Source organism: Drosophila suzukii, chromosome X (genome assembly GCF_043229965.1).
Source record: "Drosophila suzukii chromosome X, CBGP_Dsuzu_IsoJpt1.0, whole genome shotgun sequence".
Taxonomy (NCBI): Eukaryota; Metazoa; Arthropoda; class Insecta; order Diptera; family Drosophilidae; genus Drosophila; species Drosophila suzukii.
This window is the reverse complement of record NC_092084.1, coordinates 3,905,628-3,932,545: the sequence shown is the minus strand read 5'-3', so window position 1 is coordinate 3,932,545 and position 26,918 is coordinate 3,905,628. Positions and strand designations below refer to the sequence as shown.

Below are 26,918 nucleotides of genomic sequence, written 5' to 3'. Positions count from 1 at the left end.
AATTGCTATTTTCCCTACTCAAATCATAAAAAAATAGCTAAGGAATTCAAAACGAGATAGGGGTTCAGGGTTCCCCGAAACACCACTTACTTTGGTTAAGTGTTCCTTTTTTGACCATTCGGAAATTGTTTCTCTTTTTCGGAGAAGGGTTTCGAGTGTTGCGCTATCTTTCTGTTTTCCATTGTCCTTCTTCTTGAACACTCCAATTAAATATTATTTGCAATTATCCTTGCACGAGGGGGTGGCAATTTTTAAGTCGTAATTGTAGGCGTGGGCGTGGGCGTGGGTGGGCTTACTGGCGACATTTGTGGGCGTGGCACATGGCACAGGTGTTAACCGAAATTGCTGGCAATCAAAACGGTCGCGTTGCGTTTTTCTGTTGCTTTTCCTTTTATTTTTCCGCTTTTCCAACTCTATTTTTTTAGTTCTACCAATTCTTTTCATCTTAAACTCGGCTCGCCATCCCGCTCTTTTGTTTAACTGCAGTTTTTCATTTTCGAAGTTTTATATTTTCTTTTTTTTTTTGTAATTTTTTGTTTATTTTTTCTGTACTGTTTCTGCACCCCGCCCAGCATTCTCTGACATTTTTCGTGTGAATTTTTCCTCTTTTTTTCTGTTTTTCGTGCGGTTTTGTGGTTGGTTTGTTTGCTTCAAGCGGCAGCCGCGAAAAGCAATTTTCCGGCGGAAAATCGTAGGGAAGGGGAGGCTGGGATAAGGGGGTGGGGTGGTAAATACACGGAATGTTAATAAAGGTCCAGTTGCAGTTCGAGTGGCGGAGTATCCGGGCATTTGTTTGCATTGCCCAGTGTCCACGTCCACCCAATCCATCGCACATCTGTCGATCCATCCAGCCATCGTCCTGCTCTCATGCCAGGAATTCCAGAAATTTCAGAAATTCCATAAATCCATCCCGCCATCCAGCCCTCCATCCATCCCCCCTGTCCTGCGTGTCCTTGCGCCGCTTATGTCTGCACGGGCACATTGCTGTCCGCCTCCTGCAGAACGGGCGCTGTCCAAACGCCGCTGCCGCTGCGCGTCTTCCGCTGCTGCACGATGCCGTCCATGATGTCCAGCTGCAAGTTGTGCACGCTGCCGCGGTGGTCGGTCAGCGGCGGTCCGGCGATCACGCTGCCCCGGCGACTGCCACTGCAAAAAATGTGCAAGTTTCAATTTAAAAATGGTAGTTACTTGAAAAAAAAAGTATAAATAATGAGTAATATTTGATTTGTTCTCATTTTTCAATAAAAAAAAGGATGCAACGCGAATTTAAATTTTGTTTTCTTCAAATCGCACCATTCACCTACAAGTTATAAGATTATGGCAATCATTTTGCAAAACAGAGCTTGTAATTTAATTTCCAACCGATTTTCACGAAAATTGGTCAAAAAATAAGTTTCCCGAAAAGTGATCGGGATCGGAAGCCTAAGTTGTTAGCTGCTCAAAACAGATTGTCTTTCAGCTGTACGCCTCGATGACCAAGTTACGATCGAAAAACTGCATAAAATAATGGTATTTTTGTCTGAAATCTTTCTACCAATTTTTTCGACTAAACAAACTATGTTTTTTGGTAACCATTTTGCGAAATAAAGTCGGAATCGGGAATGTCATACCTCGTTGAGCTCGTTATTAAATTCGCAATCGATTGGCATTAAAATCGGTAAACTTTAATTTTTGACCTATTTTCGCAAAAATAGACCTTATGATAAATGTGAATTTTGGTCAAAAAATAAATTTCCCGGAATGTGATGGGGATCGGAAGCCTGGGTTGTTAGCTGCTCAAATTGTTTGTCTGCTTAATAAATGACTGAAAATTTCACGGCTTTCACAAATTATATGCACACTTAATAATACTCAAAAATAAATGTATCATACGTTTTTCATGCACAGTTCTTAGTTATTTCCAACATGTAAGTTTAAACAAATATTTTGAAAACAAAGAACAAAGAAAAACAAAGCAAAGATTAGTATTATATAATCAGACAAAATTCTCATATAACTTATTTAATATTCGTTACAAACTTAATTAAATTAAAAGAACCTTTAGTATACACAAAATTTGCTTCCCTTTAATCGGTTTTCCATAGCTTTATCATGTTATTCATCTCTAAATTGGTTTAACTATTGTTCCGGAAATGTTAGTGGATACAACGGATGTGATATAAGGTAGATTATTAGGAGGGACCATGTGCATGATAATAATTGGAAAGTTTTGACAAGTTAACACAGCACATACTTGTAACTGATGATCTATTTTTTGGGCATGCAAGGTGCCACATCAACTTTTAGAAACTATTTCAAAACATGAAAAAAAAACTATTAATAAAAGAAAAAAGATATATAATTATAGATTAAAATATAAACTAACTATAAAGAAATATTTATTTATTTTTGTACTCAGTTTTGGAATTGGTTTTTGTTGAGTTTGACGGTTGAAATATTAAAAATGAAGGTCAGTAGTGGCATCGATAAAGTGTCAATATTTATTTCTATCGAAAAATGTTTCTCAAAAGTTCACACATAAATTGGCGCGACTTCCATCGCTAGCATTGTGAAATCCTTTTGCGAAACAGAACCAATTTGAGATATGATGGACAATGTTTTAAATATAATATCAATTTTAAAAATCATTTTTTTTCCCATATTTTTCAAACGTTTGAAGTGAAAAACGCTATATTTATTTTTAGATGGTTAGTTTACTATAGTTTGTTATAGTATGCTTTTTTCCGTTAGCCCTGTGATGCTCCTCAAAAGCCCATTTTTTCGAAGCTATTTGGAAAGCATTCTAGACAATAGCAGCTAGCAGACTTTTGATAAATTACATTGTCAAATTGCGTGATTTATTAGTATAAAGTAATGCCCTGCTTTTTTAGTCAGAAACGAAGGAGCGCGCGAATCGAAGAAATGCTTCACGCAAAAGTAACCCATATTTTTCAAACGTTTGAAGTGAAAAACGCTATATTTATTTTTAGATGGTTAGTTTACTATAGTTTGTTATAGTATGCTTTTTTCCGTTAGCCCTGTGATGCTCCTCAAAAGCCCATTTTTTCGAAGCTATCCGGAAAGCATCCTAGACAAACCCATAGCGGCTAGCAGACTTTTGATCAATTTTTTATTTATTTATTTATTCTCAGGTTAAAAGGCAATTGAGAAATTGCCTAGAACCTATGCTTTTTATTGCAGCTATAGCTACTGTGGCATTAAGTTATGTTTGTTATATTACAATTTCCTTTTTTTACATTTAGACTTTTGATAAATTACATTGTTAAATTGCGTGATTTATTAGTATAAAGTAATGCCCTGCTTTTTTAGTCAGAAACGAAGGAGCGCGCGAATCCAAGAAATGCTTCACGCAAAAGTAACCCATATTTTTCAAACGTTTGAAGTGAAAAACGCTATATTTATTTTTAAATGGTTAGTTTACTATAGTTTGTTATAGTATGCTTTTTTCCGTTAGCCCTGTGATGATCCTCAAAAGCCCATTTTTTCGAAGCTATTTGGAAAGCATTCTTAAACCCATAGCAGCTAGCAGACTTTTTATTAATTACATTGTTAAATTGAGTGATTAATTAGTATAAAGTAATGCTCTGCTTTTTTAGTCAGAAACGAAGGAGCACGCGAATCGAAGAAATGCTTCACGCAAATGTAACCGATAACTGGCTGATCGCTCCTCCAAGGCCCGATATCAGATCAAAATGAGGCCAATGGAATATTATATAGCCAGCCAGCGGAACCAGGACAAAGGCCGGGAAAAAATGCCCGCTATCTTTCTACACAATATTTCTTCCATCCAGCCTCTAAAAGCATTTAAGGGCGAAGGTATTTCCAAATAAATATTCCGTGGCCTGCTCAAACTGAAATAGAGTAATAAAGCTCTTGTGTAAAGATTTCTTCTCCTATCAACAGGTCCTGGTTAAATTGGAGTCTGAGAAGTGCCAGTCACAGCGCAGCTGCACCACAAATTTAAATTTTTAAACTTAAACAGAGTGAAAATATTTGGCCCAAACTGTCGTGGCCAAGTTAAACTGGTTCAAAGTGACAGAACCGGACCCAAAGACTTCTGGCAATTCTCCGGAGGAAGTGTCCCAAACCAATCCGAGACACTTGTAAGGTATATTAAAATAGGAAAATTGACCTCAAAGAGGCCTTTTTCTCCTTGGGGACAACTACTTAAAATAATATTTTCCATTTAAGGGAAGCACAAGTTGCAAGGCGGAGACGGCATGTACTTTGAGGCGGGCAAAGTCGCAATGCAAAGCAGAACGCTAGAAGTTAGAGCTGGTAAAACATCGATAGCCGGCTCCGGCGATAGTTTTGTCGAAGTTGCCACTACTATCGATACTACCGCTTGTTTGTTTTTGCACAAAAATACCAAAAATCGTACGAAAGAATTAACTATTCTGCTGAACGATACCATCGATGTTTCCCCAATTTAAAAACCTTCGATAGTATTGATATCGATCATTTTACCAACTCTACCAAAGAGAGACAAAATAATAATTACAAAATAATATAAAATAAATTGAAATCGTTTTACCTATTTTTTGACCCAAACAAACTAAGTTTTTTGGCAATCATTTTGCGAAATAAAGTCGGAATATGGAATGTCATACCTCGTTGAGCTCGTAATTAAATTCCCAATAGATTGGCATTCAAACCCAGTAACTTTAATTTTTGACCGATTTTTGCAAAAATAGACGATGTTACCCCTTATAAAAAATGTGAAATTTTGTCAAAAAATAAATTTCCCGGAATGTGATGGGGATCGGATGCCTAGGTTGTTAGCTGCTCAAAACAGTCGGTCTTTTAGCTGTGCCCCTTCTTTTGGCCAAGTTACGACTGAAAACCTGCAAAAAATAACGGTATTTTTGTCTGAAATCCTTCTACCTATTTTTTGACCTAAACAAACTAGGTTTTTGGCAATCATTTTGCGAATTGAAGTCGGAATATGAAATGCCATACCTCGTTGAGCTCGTAAATAAATTCCCAATCGATTGGCATTCAAACCCGGAAACTTAATTTTTTGACCGATTTTCGCAAAAATAGACGATGTTAACCCTTATGAAAAATGTGAAATTTGGTCAAAAAATAAATTTCCCGGAATGTGATGGGGTTCGGAAGCCTCGGTTGTTAGCTGCTCAAAACAGTCGGTCTTTCAGCTGAGCGCCTCGATTTGACCAAGTTACGATTGAAAAATCTCATAAAAATACGGCTTTTTTGGTCTGAAACCCTACTACCCCTTTTCCGACCCAAAAAACCTTGGTTACGACTGAAAAACTGCAACATTTTTTTTAGCTGTGCCCAAATTACGACTGAAAAACGACAAAAAAATAAAGTATTTTTGTCCAAAGGTGTTTTTTTTTTGCAATCATTGACGTGCTCCCATCCAAAAATTTAAATTTAAATGATCATAACAGGCATACACAACCTTAAACAACTTTTTTGAAATGATTTGTTAGTTAATTCCTATTTTCTTTAGGTGCCTAGACAGCAACAAAAAGAACGCGAAGCCATTTGACATTTCAGCCAGGGCTGTTCCAATTTGTACTTTACTGCCTGGCCAATCCCCACATCCATGTGCAGCGATAGTAAGTGGTTGATGGGTCTGCGGTTATCACTTTAGCATAAATTATACGCCCCGATGTCCCGCCCCCGAGGCCGCTCATCTCCAGCCGCCGACTTGGTCTCGTAAAGTGCGCTGCCACACGGGGAAATTGGCCCATGGAGTTGGCCTGCCAAGCTGGATGAAATGCAATTTAAATGGTCGAATGGCACTAGGTTTTCGGCTGAAAAATCGGACCATAATGGCACTAAATGGTAAGAAAATACGGGAAAAAAGATACAAAATGAAATTTATCTGCATATATATATACATATATAACTCGGAGTATTTTATAAAATCCTTTAAACCTGGTATGTTAATATTGTAATATTTTAAAAACATTTCATTCCTCACTTAACTTTTAATAGTTTTTTCTAAAAAAGTAGTACAGCCTATCTTCCCCAAATCTTTAGCATAAAGCTCTTATACTTCAGATTGTATTTAATAAATATATACCTAATAAAATTTTCTTTGATTAAGTCCCAAAAAGTGCGCCACAAACTTTTCTACATGCCTCAGATTTTATTGCATTCCCATTGATTGCTGGACTCATTATCCGGCCTCATCATATGGCAATGACCGGTCGCAGTTTATGACAATCTCATTACGCCCCTGGTCATTCCCGCCCTGGCCACGCCCACTTCCGTCCCGCCCCTCGCCTATTAGGATATCAAAATGTTGCTGTCACAGCACAAAAGCTTGAAAACAGCCGGCGGGGCGATTCAATTAGGCGCGGTACATAGAGTAGCAGATAGGACAAGGGCAGGAGCTATCCAGCCAGGGGGATATGTGCACAGAGAGAAATTACCCTCTGAAACTTTAAGGACTCCCAAACAATAAAATATGTATACTGAATAACGTACTAGTTAACGCCCCTTAGTATTTATTTTAATAGATATAATAAACAAGAGAGAAAGCAAACCCGTTTTGTAGGTAATAAGATAACTCATTACTCTGTAATTAATAATAATAAGTGTAATATGATAAAAACTTCTTGTGGGGTCAAGCACTAAAAGTTTTTTTAATGTACATTTTTTGTTATTTTTAAGAAATTCAAAAATGGTTAGATTATTATATAATATATTTTTTTTTTTAATTAGGTTATCAATTTTTTCTTTTTAATGAGAGGTAAGTTGTAAACACAGAGGGTACTTTATAAATAAAAATAAAATTTTTTTTCAGAAATTCGTTTAATTTTAAAAGTCCTATAGCTAGTTATTTTTTTAGGTGTAGTGATTAACAAAGGTCCTGCGGTCGTGTGTCCCGCTGCGCGTAACCTTCCCACTTCCGCCGACTAATGGCTAATGGGGAATGGCAAATGGGGAATGGCAAATGGGGAATGGCAAACGGGGAATGGCAAATGGGGAATGGCAAATGGGGAATGGCGAATCGGGGCGAATGGCCTTCTCACCTGAAGGATACACCGGAAATGGACTCGCGACGGTTGCGTCCGAAGAGCGTTGGCGGCACCGCCGAGATGGTCACCACCGAGTGGCGGCGTCCGCCGGCCGAGGGATTGGCCTTCTGGGAGAGCGTGGCCAGGAACTCGACCTCCTTGGGACTCAGCCCGCCGGTCTCGCCGCCCACCTCCGACAGGCGGCGCACCTGGCTGGCGGTGATGCCCTCGGTGATCTGGAGCGAGGGCAGCGAGTGCTTGCGACGCTGCTGCATGTCGGGGAAGGGGCAGAGCAGGTAGGGGTTCACCGGCGAGTCCGGCTCGGAGTCGTCGCTATTGGAGCGCCGGGTGCCGGAGGCGTTCGGGTCGCACCCGCCGGCCGCCCCCTCAAGGTCGTCGCCATCCTCGGCGGTGTGCGACTCCTCCACCACGATCAGCGGCTCCTGGGTGCTCAGGTTGAAGACGGGCGTGAACGAGGAGCGACGCATGGTTCTGCAATGATCGGGAGTCAAATAATGGGTTAGATTTCTTATATTTGGTGTTTACAAAGCCGGCTTAGAGTAACCCACGAGATATAATAAAAAACTTACTTGAAAAGCATTTATAAATATTTATATTTATAATATAAGAACATGTATTACTGAATTTGTAGTGTATTTATAGCAAAGTCTATATAGAGGAGCCCACATTATATAATAAAACCTACTAGAAATGTAATTAAAAATATTTGTATTTATTTACCATAAATAATATAAATAATTGTAATGTTATTTACCAAATATATTTTTTAGAAGAAAAAACATATTTAATATCTGTTATTGTCAAATAGTATGGTTAATGGAAATTGAAAAAGGAAATTTTAAAAATATTCACTGTTAGTGTTCTCTCACTAAAAATACATAAATAAAATATTGTGTCAAATATACAAACTTTAACAAGTGTTTAAGGATCAACCGTAAAACATTTGATTTTTTAGAGATTATTAAATGCACACCACATTATTTTTCTCGCACTCCCCACATTTCCATCTTTGTTTCCTCGGGGATTATAAAATATCTTCCTGCATTTTAAATCATTTTCCTCGCATTTCCATTTGAGTTTGTTTGAGTGCAGCTTAAAAGCGTAGAAGTGCTGTTGACATTTTGCGGTCACTGTGCACAGGCGGCAACTTTTCAGCAATCAAATTCGGTTAGCAAAATTTAAATCAACTGCAAAAGTTTCGCCGCAGCTGGCCTTGATTTTTGCGGCCCGACTTTTGTTTACTTTGATTGCCGGCTTGTCCAAACGGAGGCGTTTGTGTAAACTCGGATCGAAAGACGGGCAAATAGCGAAAAACATTGAAAAGTGTCAGATAAACCCAGAATCAATTTGTCGCTCCATAAAGCTCAGCGGGATTATCGAAATGTCCATGGCTCGGCCGGTAGTTATGAATTGTGGCTTTGCATGTTAATAATACTCGTAGTTGCATTGAAATGACAGGAGAGGCAAGGATAATCAGCTTAAATCAACTTGTTTTGCTTTGGTTAACATAATCCCTTTCGGTTTTTTGTTTTTAATTAAATAAGTACAGGCGTTTACAATTGTTTTCAGTTCATTAAGCTGCCCGCGACATGGGAGTGATGTTTAAATAATTGCTACATAAATTAAAAGCAATGTTTACACTAATTATATCGCCGGAGAAAGGTTGAGAATTAGTTGTTGCTTGCAGATCTACAAGTCTTAAAATGTACTATCCTGATTGGTGGAAATATCTTAAAAAGAAACTAGACCCAAAGTTTTGAAGCCACTTTAAAATGTCATTTATAGGTTTCTAAAAGTATGCAACAATAGTTTAAGCTCAGCAGTACAATGACTTCATTGAGAAAGATGACTACCCTTTATGTACTGCATACTTTTGACACCAATTGCATTTAAAAGTATCCAGGTATTTTGGCAATCATTTTACGAAATAAGGTCGGAATATGGAATGCCATGCCTCGTTGAGCTCGTAATTAAATTCCCAATCGATTGGCATTTCAAACTTTAAACTTTAATTTTTGGCCACTTTTCGCAAAAATAGACCATGTTATGAAAAATGTGAAATTGGGTCAAAAAATAAATTTCCCTAAAAGTGATAAGGATCATTAGCCTAGATTGTAAGCTGCCCAAAACAGTCGGTCTTTTTGTTGTGCGCCTTGTTCTGACCAAGTTACGACTGAAAAACTGCAAAAAATTATGGATTTTTTGTCTGAAATCGTTCTACCTATTTTTTGACCCAAACAAACTATGTTTTTTGGCAATCATTTTGCGAATTAAAGTCGGAATCGGGAATGTCATACCTCGTTGAACTCGTATTTAAATTCCCAATCGATTGGCATTTAAATCTAAAAACCTAAATTGTTGACCACTTTTTGCAAAAATGGATGATGTTACCCCTTATAAAAAATGCGAAAATTGGTCAAAAAATAAATTTCCCTAAAAGTTATAAGGATCGTTATCCTAGATTGTAAGCTGCTCAAAACAGTTCATCTTTCAGCTGTGCGCCTTGTTCTGACCACGTTACGACTGAAAAACTGCAAAAAATTATGGAATTTTTGTCTGAAACCGTTCTACCTATTTTTTTGACCCAAACAAACTAGGTTTTTTGGCAATCATTTTGCGAATTAAAGTCGGAATCGGGAATGTCATACCTCGTTGAACTCGTATTTAAATTCCCAATCGATTGGCATTTAAATCTAAAAACTTAAATTTTTGAACACTTTTCGCAAAAATGGATGATGTAACCCCTTATAAAAAATGCGAAAATTGGTCCAAAAATAAATTTCCTTAAAAGTGATAAGGATCGTTAGCCTAGATTGTAAGCTGCCCAAAACTGTCGGTCTTTTTGTTGTGCGCCTATATTTGACTAAATTACAAATTAAAAACGGCTTAAAATAAGCTTTTTTTCGTCAAAAAAATGAAGGGCTTCGTAACATTTTTTCAGTCAGACACCAGGCAAACAGAAATCATAGCAAGTGACAGCTGGTAGCTAAAAGTGATCTTAAACAGCTGTTAATTTTCAAGATGGCGGCCCTTTACATATTTCCCCTCCCCCAACTGACCAATAGGAATTGATCTCCATGGGAAAGAACCGTTCCTTGTGAGCCAAACGCAGACCAGAGATGAGCAACCATGGCGGTGTCACGAGCTTGTCGCGATCTTGTCACGAGCTTGTCACGTTATGCTCGAAGTAACAGTTTAGTCCTATGGATATGCTTAGGCCATGCCAAAAGATAGAAATCACGGGAGCATCTCTAAGTAAGCTTGAATTAAGCTAATCAGCTGGTCGTATTACACCTACTAATCGTTTATGTTCGCCTGGTGTCTGAAATTAAGAAATCAAGAAATTTGACCATTTTCACGACGAGCAAATAAGATATTTTGGTTTTATGATTTCTATTTATTGACATTTCAATGAGGTCTGAAATTTATTTCTTGATCTTTGACACCAGGCCAGCATAGTCCGTAGTAAGTGACTGCTGGCAGTTAACATTTTTTTATTGGAAGGACACCGTTAGTTTTGCATAAGCAGACTAGAGATGCGCAATCGCTTGGTCGGCAACAAATGCCTTACATATTTTGAAGCTGCACACCTCTAGTAAAGCCTTAAAAACTAATCGTTGGCCACCTACGAATTTTCCTGTTCACCTGGTGTTTGAAATCGCAAAATCGCTAATTTACTTTAACATATTGAAAGGCTTTGTAACATTTTTTTAGTCTAAGTGCTGGGCTTATGGCTCTCAGACACCAGGCAAACAGAAAACTTAGCAAGTGACAGCTGGTAGCTAAAAGTGATCGTAAACAGCTGTTAATTTTCAAGATGGCGGCCCTTTACGTATTTCCCCTTCCCCAACTGACCAATAGGAATTGATCTCCATTGGAAAGAACCGTTACTTGTGAGCTAAACGCAGACTAGAGATGAGAAACCTGGTTTCTAAAATTAAGTAATCGATCAATTTGACAATCCAAAAACATAAAAGAGGTTAAAAATATTTAAATAAATAATAAGTCCTAGCATTTAATGTACAAATGAATATTATATAATTTAATTTTAACTATGTATTGGAATCAGGGAAAGGCCTAAAAAAGTAATCCCGTAAAAGTGGTTTCTCATTAAGGAAAACATTGAAACTGCTGGAAAATCCCGATAAAAACGTGCAATTTTGTGGCACAAAATGCACTTGACAGCCCCTATTGGTAATTAAAGTACCTACAGTGTATCAAAAAAAGAGGAAAAACAAATGCGGCATTGTTACCTTGTATTTTTAACGCAAATCCGAAGCCCAATACATTGTTCGCCTTTATTCCCCGTTCGCCCTTTAATTAGCCTTTGTGCATTATAATTACGTTGCAGTGTTGCGAAGCGTACCGGAAATTGTGTGGGCGTTGGGACAAAGCGGGCATATCCCCCGGGGGGGCGTGGCCAGTGGGCGGGGAAAATCCCAAAACGAAAGCGAACAAAAAAGTTTCGCAAAAAATGTGTCAATTAATTGAATGGGATTCAAATTGGAGGATGTGAGTAGGGAAGCCCGGAAAAATCATAAGATTTAAGTAAACCCCTTTACAGGTCGCAGAACAATGGATGGTAGAAAAGGAAAAGAAAGTAAATTAAATAAAATACCTTTCGGCTGGGGGACATTGCGCATACGCCGCTTGGGCCAAAAACCGATGCGAAATTCGCCGAAAATGTAAATGAAATTGTTATTAGGCATTAGGCCTAAATGAATAGGATTCGTGTGTGGGCAACAAGGCGGCGGCTTAATTCGAGGACTCAAGAAACAGAGATGAGAGCCTGACAATCCGAAGTCTGAAAGTTAAAAAATGCTTTATCTCTGGATTCATGGTGATGACAATGTTTTAAGGCTTTGCCAATTTATCAAGCTTGAGAGCAAAGAATACCCATGTTCCTGTTTGGCAAATGGAAAAGCTTAATTCAACTTTGAAAGCAGTAAGGTGTTAGAAAAAGAGATATATTTAATCTATTATTAATATTGTATTATTTTATTTATATTTTTTATTAACTTATTTAACAAAGTGTTTTCAAAATCTGTTTTTATTTTGATTGACTCTTAAAAATTAATCATGCTTATTATATAATATATTGTTTGCTATTTACAAACTTTTGTTAAACATTTTTAGCTACATTACCGTATTTAACATACATTGAACCTATTATTTTATATTTTTAATTATTCAAAAAATGGTTATATATCTTTGCAAAAAATGTCTTAAAAGTTGTTAAGAATTTCAGTTACTTATGGAGAAACGTTTTCAAAATTTGATGAAAATCAAAATAAAATTTGGTAATAATTTGTATCTTTTAAAATGACTTAAAAATTCTTATTTATTAAGCAGATATATTTTCTACGTTTTCCGAACTTTTGGCATCTTCTCTACTGGAATTCAGCTGACTTCAGTGGCGCCAAAAACTGCCAATTGGCAGAAAAATAGAAAAACACCCAGAGACGTGTGGGCTTGACTTTGGCCAATGCCAATGCCAATGCCAATGCCAAAAATGCCAATAATGAGCGTCTATTAATAGCGAGCGACAACGATTTGCTTCGACTTCGGATCGAATGCGGGCATAACCTTTGACCCCTCCCCTGGTTTCCCAATAAGCAGCATGTAATTAGCAAAAGAGCTAACACACACACGCACGCCTTTAGGCCTGGCAAACAACAAAAGGAATTTCCAGCAAATACACACCAGGGAAGGGAAAGATTACCTCATTTAAATTTCCCTTTTGGCGCGCTCGTGATGAAAATGAAAATTGACAGGCGTCTCTTTCCAACGCCATGCAGCCGTCTCTTTTTCGCGAAAAAGAGAGAGAGACGGATATAGGCTGTTATAGGGGTTAGGGCAGCGGCTCTGCCAAAAATTCAAATCGCTTTTTTTCCCAGCTAAGTACTCATCGTGTGAGCTGACAGATAGACCCACGAGGGACTGATGAAAGTCCGGGGAAAATTGAGGGAAAAGCGGGTCCGGGAAATGGGAGAAAGTTCTGCTGACTACAGGAACTACAATGGAACGGAAGGCAAAGCAATCGAGTGGCTCAATTATGATATATACCCCCCACACCCCATTTTCAGTCCCTTTTCGAATTGATTTGAGGCAACAAGGTCACGGAATCGGTTTTCGGGGGATGCTCGTTGTTCGGGAACTTTAATGCGATTAGGAAAGTTAAGGGTCGGCATTTTATTATACCCTGAAAGAGCACTAATTAGGAGGATGGGAAAATCCAATGGCTTAATTACAATTAAATATAAAGCATAGACTGTGATACGGAGACCCTTCAAAAACGGTATTCCATGAAGAAATACAGTTTGTAATCACTTATCATAGTTTTTAGGTATATACTTATCCATTTATTATAGTTCTTAGTATGTATCCATACATTGGATAAGACTAAAATTTGAAAAATAATATTTCTTATTAAAAATAGTTCTTAAATGATTACATCTTTATAAATACGAGCTCATAACAAATCGTATCACTTTGAGCATCTCTTTCTCAGGGCCACCGGAAAAGAATTTACTTAACGGATTCATTATGCATTTAAATAACATTAAACAAACGAACAATGCACCACAGGCAGGGGCCACGAAAAAACAAAAAAATTAAGAATACAGAACACAGAGACTGATTCCAATGCGAATTCCCCGCGGGGTCTTCGACATTTTTGCGCGGCGTGTGTTCGATTCGTTTAATTTTCCTTTTTTTTTCGTTTTTTTTTGGTGTTGGGGGAAAAAGTGGGCAGTCAATTTGAGTAGCACTCAAACATTTAAATTTGATTTATCGGTAGAAAGCGGCCGCCAGAAGCCTCGCACGGAAAACGCAATCAACTTCAAAATGGTTTAATTAGAACAGAGCCCGGCCAAACCGAACCGAGGAGAACAGAATCCAAGGCGTGACCCTTGAATGCGACACCCCGCGGACACAGAACTCAACAGATAGACGATACGGTCAATCAAGCACAAACACCCAAATCAGGACCCAATCCCCAGGCGATGGACTCAACCCCCCACTTTGTACACTCGTAAAAAATATCAAAATATATATATTTCACCATATTAAGCAGATTGTCCAGTTCACAAATGCCTATATATAACTCAACACTTCAAATGTAAAACACATTAAAGTTCTTAAATTTATAGTGCTGCAAAATACACTTTAAAAAAACATATATTTAAGTCTTAAATATTTGTTTCTATATATACTTCACCATGTTAAACAGAGTGTTAATTTTTCAAATAGCCACATATAAATCTTTGTTTAAAAAATTTAAGACATTCAAATATACTTTCTTTTCACTTTTAAATACGATAAAATACACTTGCTACCTGAAAAAATTAGATTTTTCAGTGTACCAACCCCCACGTTTGTCTATGTTTACATGGCCGCCCATTTAAGTCGGCCTGCAAAAAGCGTATTTCAATTTAAATTTATTTTTATTACATTTAAGCGGATTTCCAATAGACCCGCGACCAAACGAATGAAAAAAAAAATAATTACTGTGACAAATATTTACGAACTGCAGGACTAAAAAACCATTTGAATGCTTGGACTGAATTTAGATTAAATTTACGCTCAAATGTGAGGTAAAAACAGCAATCAGCTTTAAAATGGCACCACTTTGTGTAGATAATTAATAAATGTTAAAATAAATATGAGGCTGATAACTTAAAAGTATGAACAAAGACTTTTAAATAATTGAACCGTCAACAAATAGCTTTTAATAGTTTTGCATATATTATGATAATAAAGGCATGCCTCTATTCAATGTTCCTAAATGGAAAAACAAACAAGACCATAAATGAATATGCAAATTTAATTCACGTACAAAAACAAGCCAACAGGTTGTCAAAATATTGTTTGATATTTAAAATTCGAATGCTTGTGTGCCCTCTAAATAAATAATAAATATTTCATAGGCCAATTATTCCGAGTCAGTGGTTTTGATTAACGACATGTAATAATTGTAGTCAATCGGTAACAGTTTATACTCGAATAAATATGTGGTTAGATGGAATGTGCTGTTTATAGGTATATTTCCAGCAAATCACAACGATAAATGGCCATTGTTTCATTGATTAAGATAGATGGGCGAAGGACTTTGGCCACCGAAAGTAAATAAATGACCAGGAATGTCAACAAGAAAAATGTTTGGCTACTGGCAATATAAACAAGGCTATGCATTTTTCTCGCTGGCGGTAAATCCAAATTGAATGACAAGGCTTGTGTTCAAGGGTCAACAGTTCAGGGGTCACCAAGCCCGTAACAGGTGCCAATAATTTATGTTCATTCTAGAATGATGGACTTGTTGCGCTAGAATTTCCCTGGAAGGTCACCAATCCGAGCTGAAATCATCAAAAGGTTTCATGATTCAAGGTAAGAACTAAGTAAGTTTCAGGGCTTTGGGATATTATTCTTTTTATACAGTTTCCAACCATATATATTGTTTATTTTTAATATTATACAACACTAGATGCCATTTTTATTTAAATCTTAATACAAAATACATAATTTTTTTGTATTTATTTTATTAAATATTTGTTTTTTTATTTATTAACATTTTTTTCATTTAAGCGATCTTTTTTCCAAGTGCCTCTCTTCTCTGGAAATGATAAATTGAGCTCTTCAAATTTCATATCTTCATCTAACGCAGACCCAAAACAATTTGCTGACCTAACCAAGGGAAAGGGAAAATGCCATGGCAGTGACATTGGAACTGCGTCAGGAAAGGGGAAAAGCGGAAGTGGCAACTCCATAAGACGTTTTTCCATTTTCCGCCCTTTGTCCTGCTAATAAATGACGGCGCAATGATTTTGCGTGATTGTCGGCACGTGATGGCGGTGCAAATGGCTCCCAAAGAGTGTGCAAATCATAAATGCGGAATGAAAATTTCCAGCCAACGGCTAAAGTATTTTCGTCATATTTTCCCAGTCAAGCTTTTCCTTGATTATTGATTTCAATTGCAGACGGCAACGGGCAACAAAATGTCAAATGTATTTCAAGTGTGAACTGGGGTAGAAAGTATATAAACAAGATCACGATGGAAGTGAGAACTCGCTGATGCCAAATTAATACTCTTCTAGTATTGACCCATAATATGTTTCAATGATCAATTATAAATTTAAACATTTGGTTTTACAACTTATTAAAATACCATAATCGTAAACATTCAATACGTATTTATTTATATATGATTTATTTCAGCTTGACTATTTTTATTAATATATCAAAGGAAAGGCTCAATATTTATTTTTAAAAAAATATATAAACAAAGCTTTCTTAAAGGATAGTTGAATAACCAAAATAAAATAAAAACAAATGTTATTTATAAACAGGTATCTTGTTATAAAGGGTATCTTTTTGTTCATAGCTCTATTTGTATTGGAATAAATTAAAAAAATGTATTTATTTTAAGAAAGGGCATTCAGATTTCCTCAGCTTTCTACGTATTATACTTGGAAATTGAATCACTCAGAAGGGCCGACCTCCATTTGATACCCATCAGCCAGTGAGCCCTTTGCAGCACTAAAAGGACTCACCAGCCCCGGCCGGAAGTGCAGGACTTTAAAAGGGTCAAAATGGCTTCCCGGCCACTTCCGGCGGGGGCGGGGAGGGCAGCTTATGGCGGCATGATTGAACTTGAACCGCAGAGCACCCAACAGAACCGAATGACGAAGTCGCCGGGACTGAGTATTTAATCACGGATTAGTCGGGAAAGTTTGTGCCTCCGCAGGACCTCTGTTGTAATGAGTTCTGAGCCCAGGACTCTCGAGGCTTTACAACGAGTTTGACAGGAGACGCTGAGGATAACAAAACAAGTTCTTGAGTGCCGAAAGTTTTTCGTTTATCTCGCGCTCGTTTCCCAATGCCTGCAGTTTTGGTTTCGGCGCCCTCAATTATTATGCCGAAATTGGAAAACTGCAGAGACGCCATCCAGAATTTCTTTGTTTGGTTTCCACCCCCCACCCCCCGGAACTATTTCACATCAATTTCAATTACTCTGCTGGCAAATGGAAATTTAATTGGGTTTTTCTGTCAATGATTTGGAGATTTCAGGGAGGAATCCTTGAGAGAACGTCAGTCAAATAAAATACTTAAAATTGTATATGTAATATATAACAATACCTACCGTTTGGGTATAAAGTTAAGCAGAAAAATGCAAATTAAATTTAAATTTCCTCCTTTCATCTAGTTCAGCTTAATTTGGCCCTTGCTCATTGTATTATAAATTATTATTTGATGATGATTACACTTATTAGATAAGAAGGATCCTTTTACCTCATGCGTTACGCCTCTCCCTTTCCAATCCCGTTTCCATTTCCATTTCCATTTCACTTTCCATTTCATTTCATTTCACTGGGTTTTCGGGGTTTTCGGGGTTTTCCCCTTTTATGGCCCATTGTCAATTTACAATTTGGCTTTGACATTGTCCTCATTTGAGTAAATCAAATGGTTGTCGTAAATGTCTGGCATCTTCTTTATGGCCCCCATATAAATCCTATTTTGTTTATCTTAATTCACCCAATACGGCGTTCCTTTTCTCCGTGCCACAAATCGATAAAGTTGTGCCTTACTTGAATTTTCCATTAATTCCAGCTCATCAAAACAAATTCTGCCCCGGGTTTTCCCTACGTTATTGATTTTTTCTCTTTCATTTCGTTTTTTGTATATTTTTGGGCGATGTGTAACCCGCGGGAGACTAAGCCCAGTCCAGAATGCGAGGATATATATAGCCTGGTATATTGATATGCTCAAAGTGAATATTAATTTCAATTTGAATTGAAAAATTCAATTGAAAGTGTGCCATGGAGAGGCGAGAAGAAAGGAAAAGGCGGCTCTGGAAGTGGGAAAGTGTTTACTCGGGTCTCCTTTTAATCTGAGTGACTTTCAAGAGCCTTCCAATTCCATTTCCATCGTTTTCTCCCCTCTTTTTTGGCCTGCTTAGCACATTTTAATTTTGGCCAACACCCGACGAGCACCTTTTGAAAAAAGGAAATTGCTCAAATTGAATTCTGTGATTTTCACCCACTTCCCATCGTCCTTTTGGATATTTTCCGCCTGCATCCTGTGGCGCTCTCCAGTGCATTTTAATGGATTTTTAGTTTTCGGTGGCGAAAAACATATCCTATATATAAATGGAAGTGTCTGCATGCAAATGGGAGGTGCAATGCCACCTCTTCAAACTGAAGGCTTCTCTGTGCAGATAGTCTTAAGCTTACATAAATATTTTCTAGCTTGTTGCGAAGACCTACTAATTAGTTTACTATCTAAATTCTAAATTCCAAAAACTTAAATTCTTCCATAGGGAACCAAAATAAATCCCCGCTCTCGCAATTCCAGAAACAGGACTTCGATTTAAGCACCGACATAACATTTAAATATAGAGTGTTATCCTAGGAAGCCCGGGAAGCAGCTGTGCAGCCCATTTCGAGACAATTTCATTCGAGGCATTTCAGTGGAAAACAGCAACGGCGAACACGGCGTATACTTAATGGCCAATTGGTCTCGGGACCCAAATAAGTCGACTACATTTTCATGAGCGAGGCGGGCCTCCCCCAAAGCCTCTCGCCCCCCTTATCGCCACCCCTGCCTAAGCCTTTCGGGGCTTCCGCCCTTCCAGGGGCTGCGGGATGGGGGCTAAGATTCCCCAGAAGCTGTTGCTGCCGCCACTGCAACGACACATCGTTATCCCTAATGCCTGATGGCTTGAATAAAAGCTTAATAAATATTGCGAGCACCCAACTTTTTTCTTTTTGAGGACAAGGAACGAGGACATCGCCTGCTCTTGGCTGTTTTTGTAGTCCTAAAAAAAAAGAAACCCATACTGTAAAAACACCAAAGCTCTGGGTACTCTAGTTGGAACTTTAGAAAAGTGATCAGATCATTTTGTTTAAATACTAGTAAGTTGCTTTTAAGATCTAAAAGTTGTTATATTTTAATTTATCTAAAAAAAAAAAGAATAATACTCTATCAACTTAAAACATAGTGATATTACAAAAATTAAGTTTATACATATCTATTGTATTTAAATAATTACAAATTTTCAGCTTGCTTGGGGCAATAATAGTATATTATTAAAATTGTTAGAAGCCCTACATATCTTTTGTACTCAAATAGTTGGAATTCTTTAAGCCCGCTTGAGAGTTTCAAAGTACCTTTAAAAAGAGTATCACATGTGTGCTTAAATGTGTATGTATTAACCAAGACAATTTTTTGTCATTTGTCTTAAAGCCACAAAAGGGAGAAAGGGAGAAAGGGAGAAAGGGAGAAAAGGAGAAAGAGAGACAGAGTGAGATCCTTTTACTTTACTTACAGTTTTCGGTTCGTATCACCAAAGAAATTGGAAAAGAAGGGAAAACTGATGGGAGCATTTGACTTTTGAGGCTCAGATGCTGCAGATTTCGTAGAGAATATCTGAACAATTTTTTAAGTTTTAATTTAGTCAACCATTTTTCTTAAATTTCGTTTTAAAAAAACCTAATGGACACTAGCTAAAATATACTTGAATACAGATTACATATTATACTTAAATTAGTTTTGTAAATGTTTAGATATTTTAATCAATAGCATATCATACTTTTTATTATTCTTAAGTCGCCTTAAAAATGTCCTACATCCCCAGGATCGTAACAAAATGTTTTTATTTATTACCTTAATCAATAGGTATATTTTTAATGAAGAAAATCTAAATGTTGGAACAATTTATAGTAGGTATTCGTTAGTCGCCTATTAAATTTCCACCTAACCATAATCTTGCTTTTGAGGTCTAGTGAAAACCCTACAAGCACCTTTATACCGAAATTCGATAATTGCTGCTTTATGAAGCCATAAATTAGATAAGCACATTATGGCCAGGAGAGGGGGCTTTTGGGGAAGGAGAATGCGATACCCGCACACATGCCCGCAAAATACAGGAGGAAATTTCCGTGGCCATGGGCTAAAAGTCAGGTGAAAGTTTTTGCGGCGCCTCAAAGGCGAACAGCGCCTGCTAATTGCTTGGAAAATGAGCAATATGCCAACAGAAGAATTCACCAAAAATGTATAATGCTCGCTGATTAATTTCGCCACTTGGTAAGGCGTATCAAAAATGGAATCGAAACCAAATCGAAATAAATACAGCCGAAACTTTTGTGGTGAGAATTTTTTTGTGTCAATTTTCATATGCAAATCGAATGGCAAAACAATTGGCAAACTTTGTCTAAGACAACAATAAAAAGAAAGGAAATGATAAAATAACGCGGGGGAAGGAGGTGGAAAATCAGGGGGCGAAAGGAAAACGCACAGAAAGGAAGAGCGGACGAGGAAAAATCAACAAGAATATAAATATGCAAATGAAAAGGCAACGCAGATGTTCAATCAACAGTTGACTGCCGTTCTCCATGGACTCTGCGCAAAAGCAAACATACACCCAAGGCCAAGCGATTATGGCCACCAACATATCGACAATTGGTTATTATATAATATATATATATATAGTCTATAATATTTGAATTTTCTTATTCTTTTAACAAAAAGAACATAACGCAACACCATATATGATATTTCAGTTGTAACTAAGATCTGGCCACACTTTCGATCTCTTGTTCTTCTTTTATATTCTTTGCATGTGGCGTGAGTGTTGTATTTGTTGTACACAATATATATGACAGAATTTAACCAAAAACCTCTTTAAGCTCATCTTTAATATTCATTTAACCTACAAAAATTTCAAACAAACAAGATTTCTAAATAGTTGGGAATTTTAAATTTAAGCTGCACTTCCGCCACAATTAAAATGGAAAACTTTAGATAACTATGCTCTTTTAATCCCCAGCACATAAATAATCAAACTTTTGCAGTAAATAATTGTATACCCAACGGATCTCGCTAATTTCAACATTTAAAACTTTTTTACTGCTCACATTTTTCCAGCCCCAGGGGCGGCGAAAGAGAAAGAGGAGTAGCCAAGGAAAAGCCGAGAGAGGGTAAGGTGGAAGTGAAAAACTTTCTTTCATTTCACATTCCACTCGGCTTGTTATAGCGCACCTTCGCCGCTTTTTCCACAATTTTTACTTTTCAGCCTGCTGGGCAATCGGTTTATGCTGTTGACAGTTCAATTTTCCTTAGCCAAAGAAAAATGCAAGAACTTTACTCAAATAATACGGAATACTATGGGGCAAGCTGAAATAGGAATCTGGGAACAGTCACCTTTCACTTGGCCACATTTGTGGCAACAGTCAGAAGCAGCCGGAGAAAGTGCGGAGGAGTTCACACTCTTTTAATCAGAGCCCAAGAAAGGCCAGCAAAATCAAGGCCAAAAAAGCGCAGGATGCCTGCCCATTTGTACACAAGAAATCACAATTGTTGTGCTACATATTATTTTCCATATTATTCAAATAAAATAATATTTATATGCATTATAAATAGACAATTTGTTAAAGAGATGGCACAAAAAATATATTTTAAAAACCCTAGAATCTGTATTTTTAGAAAACTAAAAACTAGTATACATATATTAAATAAAACGTTTTTTTATATGTAAATATAAGATTGTAGAATGTTGATTGTGACATTTTTTAAGGTGTAACGAATTCAAGGGCCCATAAAATATATATGTTATATCAAAGCGATTTTCCCGCTCTGGTGATTGGAGCCACTTCTCGGAAATCACATGCGGCAACTAATTAAATCCTTGAACAACAGGAGTTTCCATCGAAAATCAATCTCTCCAGCCGTCGCAGCAGCCTTAAAATTACAAGATAATGTTTTTGCATTATAATTGAAGTTTGTAATTGCTGTGGGGATTTTTCGCAGAGCGGGAAACTTGGCGACACAAGTTGTCAAGGCAATCAACTTTATTGCCCCGCAGCGCACATGCACCACCCAGAACCACCCACCGCCCACCACCCACCACCCCTTGCTTAAGTTTATGTTATTGTAGTTAAGTAATGCTCATGTGTGCGTGTGTATCTCGTGACATTTCACAGCTTCAAGGCGCTTTTTTCATTATTTTTCGCTCATTTTACAAGCAAACAGGCGGGAGAAAAACGGATGGGGGAAAAACTGTTGCCACATTAAAATGCACATAAAAATCATTAACCCAAAGACGCCTGACAACGCAAACGAGCTGCCGAGGCAGCCAGCCAGGCAATTGTGTTAATGGCGCCCGCTGTCCCGCCACGCCCCCTTTTCCCGCCCCCTTTCCCCGTGTTTATTTCGGCATTTACCCGGTAAACTCAATAATTTTGCCTACTTAATGTACAGTCGTCCCTTGTCGGCCCATCAACAGGTAGGAGTTGTCATTGCCGCGCTTAAGGGCACTGAAAAAAATACCTAGCAAATGTAAAATACAAAAAAAGTTGAGGATTTATAACACACTTTTGTGTATGTCCATAATCCAGTCTTTGAGAAGAGCATAAGGATATCTTGATGATATATAATAATATGTTTAAATAAAATAAAACCTATTAAATAATACGGGAAGAAGTCTGTAAATATATCCATAAAATAGGTAACAAAAGTTCGTATATTTAAAAAATATATATAAAGGTAAAATAAATCCTACTCATTATTTAATGAAGGTGCCAATTTTACTACATTTCTTTTCTATTACCGTTTTTGTAGCTTGCCATTTATTTAAACTGCTATTTTTTAGCAGTCTATACATACAACACCTTTAAAAAGAATTTTATTCATATTTAGTGAGGCATTTTGAAATCCTTTTTTAGGAGTTATCGATTTGAAGCATCACAAAACTAAAAATATTTAATACGAATACAAAGTATGTATTTTTTTCAGTGCCCCGCAGGCATCCTCAAATCGAAATTACAGTTATTTTCTTCTCCGCGCTTTTACCTGTTTTTGTGTGTGTGTATGCATGTGCGTGGAAAGTGGAGAGTGGAGAGTGGAGAAAATCAGAAAAAGGTTAATTTGCAATTATGTTTTATGTGTTTGCCGAGTCCTTTGTGTGCGTGTGTGTGTGTGTGTGTGTAAAAACACTTGAGGCCAGGTGTCCATTTTGGGTTTACCTGTCCGATTTGCCGTCTCGCTTCCGCCGCCTTTCATTTTGCCAGTTTCCGCTTTGATAATTTCTAAAGCATACTTTTTGGGGCAGAAAGTGAAAGCCAGTGAATGTGAAAGTGAAAGTGAAAGCGAAGGCAAGCGGAATGGGAATGGGAATGGAAATGGAAATGGGGATGGGATGAGACGGCGGGGAAAACAAAACTTGGCGTCTGTTGTCTGCAATAAAATAAATTTCATTTAATATTATAGTTGTTGCCACTGTTGTACTCCTGCTTATTGTTCTTCTTTATGTTGTATCTCAATTGTTGTTTAGACGTTTTGGAATCATAAAAGTGAAGAAGTTGGCGGAAAGAAAAACTTTCAAATGCTTCTCGTATACACTACATAGTAAATCCGGGTATAAGGGCTTTTTCTAAAAATTTGCTTGTTTTAATTGTTTTCCTTTTTAATTCTGAAAAAAACATCAACAATTTCTTATCTTATAAAATGGGAGTGAAAAGTAAATTGAATTCAAATTATATTTTTTCAACTCTTGGGTAAGACTTTTAAATTTTTACTATTTCGGTAGTGTATCTATTGATGTGATGTGGACTGCCCTTTTCTCATCTTGTTTTTCTCCATTTCAATTGTTTATCTTTCGGGATGAAAATGTTGTTCCCAAGACCCCCGAACATTCCATCACGTATCCGTTTGACTTTGAGACGCTCTCTGGCAATAAAATAAGTTGCGTGTCCTGCGAGGATGACATTTGTTTTAGTGTGGCCAACGAAATGAATTTGACACGCGTTAATTAAGTTGCCTCCGGCCACCGAGATCCTCCCAAACCACAGCAACTTCAACAACAGCCACAGTGAAATTTGAATAATTGAAATAGGTTTAGGCCTTGAATAGGTCTACGCTCGAAATAAAGTTTCAACTTTATTTTAAATGTTAATTTTTGCTCAATTGGAACTAGTCCGGTGAATAAAAAAATATGTTATAATTAAAGTGGAACTCAATATTTAAGAATATTTTAGGATTTCCAAATTTTTTGTATAATTATGCAAACAAAATTTGAATTTTCTTAAAAAACCACAATCATTATTAGTATATTTTTGACTTGGACTGTTAATAAAAATATAAAATAATAACACGATTAGATTTTAGTATTATAAAATATATAACTTTTCGTAATAGATGTGCCATATTGAAAATACTAAAAATACAAAATAATAAATAAAATACTAAATACTTCCAATGACTGCCAATGAAAATTCAATTAATAATTTTAAAAAAATTTACCCAAAGTCCCCTTTTTAATGCATAATGATACCTACATAATATGTAAGTAGTTCAAAATTTACCCTTATTTGGTTTCATTTTTCGAAGGCAGACTGTTGAAGGACTTGGCCAAGGTTGGAAATCAATTTGGGGCAGCTGCCGCCGAAGGGAAAAGCGGTATGCAAATGAAATGAGCAAAAAGGCAAGTGAACCCTTTTTTAATTGCACACACGACGGGCCCGGAATAAAATAAAAAAATAAACCGAAAGAGAGAGCCCAGCTCTCTTTCAAAAAAAGGTACCCAGGGGTCCGTGAAAAACCGCAAGCCGGTGGCCCTAAAAACAAAACTCGAAAACTCAAAAACATTTTATGAGGCCACACACAAAGGGGCATTTAAAACGTATTCAAAATGCAAGTTTAAAGACGCCCCAAAGTATGCAAAGCACTGGCAAATAACATAAAATACGAAATACGGCTGCGGCCGCACAAAGTATTTCCCATAAAAGCGCCGAAAAAGAAAACTCAACCACAAAAGGCAGCCAGGACATAATCATCCCCCCCCCCCCCCCCCCCCCCCCCCCAAAAAAAACACACATACACATCCATATCTGTCTGGTTTACAGACCCTCGAATGCAAATTAGCTTCCTTCGCGCACGCTGGCAAAACCCTTTGCCACATAGTATGCAAATGTGCCGCAAACTGGCTTACATTTCACATTGCTCATACGCACCGGAGGCCGCCATGGGAACTAAGCCACAGCAAGGACGCAAACTAGGAAAAAGACCAAGAAAACACAACAAATCATGCAAAACGTAGGGCTCCAACGGGGACGAGGGGCTTAATGAGCGTTTTTTTTATTAATTCATGTGTAAAAATCAGGTCGAAATAAAACTGTTTGAATATAAAACGGAAAGTGTGCTATGAGAAAAGTTTTATGCGGGCTCCAAAGGGATGCTAAAGAGTGAGATATATGGAAAACTTTTGTGAAACGTGGTGGATACGGCTAGATAAGCCTTTGACAGAGAGTCCAAGCCAAACTTACTTTAAAGTAGGATTTTTATATAAATATATTGTCAATTTCAAGAGAGGCTTTGATATAAATATAATTGTAATTTGCTAAAGAATAGTATTAAGAATTAAATTTAAATTTGATGTAAATTATATTTACAATAATTTCTAATATTATTTTAGTGCCAAATATAGTAATAAAATTTTAATTTGAATATTAACTATATATTATATATAATATTATTTTAATGCTGTTTTTCGGCAAGCTCAATTAATATTATAAGTCTGATCAACATTTATCAATTCAAAAAAATTCTAAGAAATTAAAAATCTGATTCATAATTTTGGCTAAGATATGCAAAACATTTGAAACCACATTACACTGCTTCCCCTTTAAATTGTGCTATGTGATTTCCCATTAGCTCCAAAGAATTCCTAGAAAATCACAACGGAATTTACAAAAATCTTTGGCAAAGCATTTCAATGCAGAAAATTCCTGCGAAAATATTCCATAATATTTTCCCCACACAAAACACAGAAGTACCACTAAAACTCTTCCAGGCATATCTAGAAAGTTTTCTTGCTATACATTTCCTTTGGCAGTTCACCAAAAAGCTGATCAATAAAGGGAGATGGCGATGCCCTTCATTAACAATATGAAAAGTGCAAAGGGAAAATATTCTCGTCTCGATTTATGTTGAAATCGGAACCGATAAAGATACGCCCAATTAGCCTTTAAAGTTTTGCGCCATAAAGCAAATAATAAATCCCATAAAAATGGTCAAAAACGACGAAAGACGAAGACGAGAACTTTTGGCAAGGCCGCCAGAAGAAGAAGGAGTGGTTTAAAGCAGGAAGATGGAAAATGGCAAGAAAACTGGTAGATAAAGTTCGTCGCTGAGTAGCGGCAACCAATTAGGCCAAAACAACACACAACTCACCCCCCAATTTGCCCCCAAAGGCAGATTTTGGCTTGCTAACCGAACGGAAGGATACAGCATCCAAAAATCTCCATTCTGTGGGGGGGGGGGATCCGAACACCCAGCGTCCACCCACCGCCCACCACCCACCATCCACCACCCACATTTCCCAGTGAAGTTTATGCATATTAAACAGTTATCCAAGCGGAATGGAAGAGCTACCGGGAAATCTGGCTGGGAAAAGCTGGGAAAAGAGCGGGAAAAGCTGGGAAAGGGGCAGGAAAAAGGGCGGGAAAAGGGCGAGAGTGTGTAACAGGAAATGAGAGTCATGTGAGCGGAAATTCCACATAACAAATTATGCAAATCACATGCGCTTTGATTATTTCACATTTTATTTTCATTTCTCTTAACCTTCGACCTTAACTAACCTGTTCGTTTTGGCCATTACTCAGTCGGCGAAATTCAATTTAAATTGTTTGTGGGCGATGCTTTCACAAGTGTTATATGTGCCAAATGCTATACAAATTATAATTCAACGGTTAATAAATCACTTGATACATATTTATACGACTGAAAGGCAAAAAAAAGAAAATAAATGCTATCGTAATTAAAAAGTGCCTTTAAGATCTTTATAAATATGTAATAAACATTGGTGTATAACCACAAATCCTGCCCCCAAATATTCAATCATTTACCCGGCAT

At 37.2% G+C, this 26,918-nt stretch overlaps 1 protein-coding gene across 1 annotated transcript in view; it reads right to left on the bottom strand.

Annotated features, from left to right (window-relative positions):
- Positions 1-445: 445 nt before the first annotated feature.
- LOC108014962 (uncharacterized) overlaps positions 446-26,918 on the bottom strand; it is a 62,291-nt gene continuing 35,818 nt past the window's right edge. Inside the window, exons 2-3 of the mRNA XM_070997874.1 lie at positions 7,011-7,487; positions 446-1,146 (exon numbers count right to left, since the gene is read on the bottom strand). Coding sequence (XP_070853975.1) covers positions 963-1,146; positions 7,011-7,483 — 657 coding nt within the window. The 5' untranslated portion in view covers positions 7,484-7,487 and the 3' untranslated portion in view covers positions 446-962. The remainder of the gene's footprint in view (positions 1,147-7,010; positions 7,488-26,918) is intronic.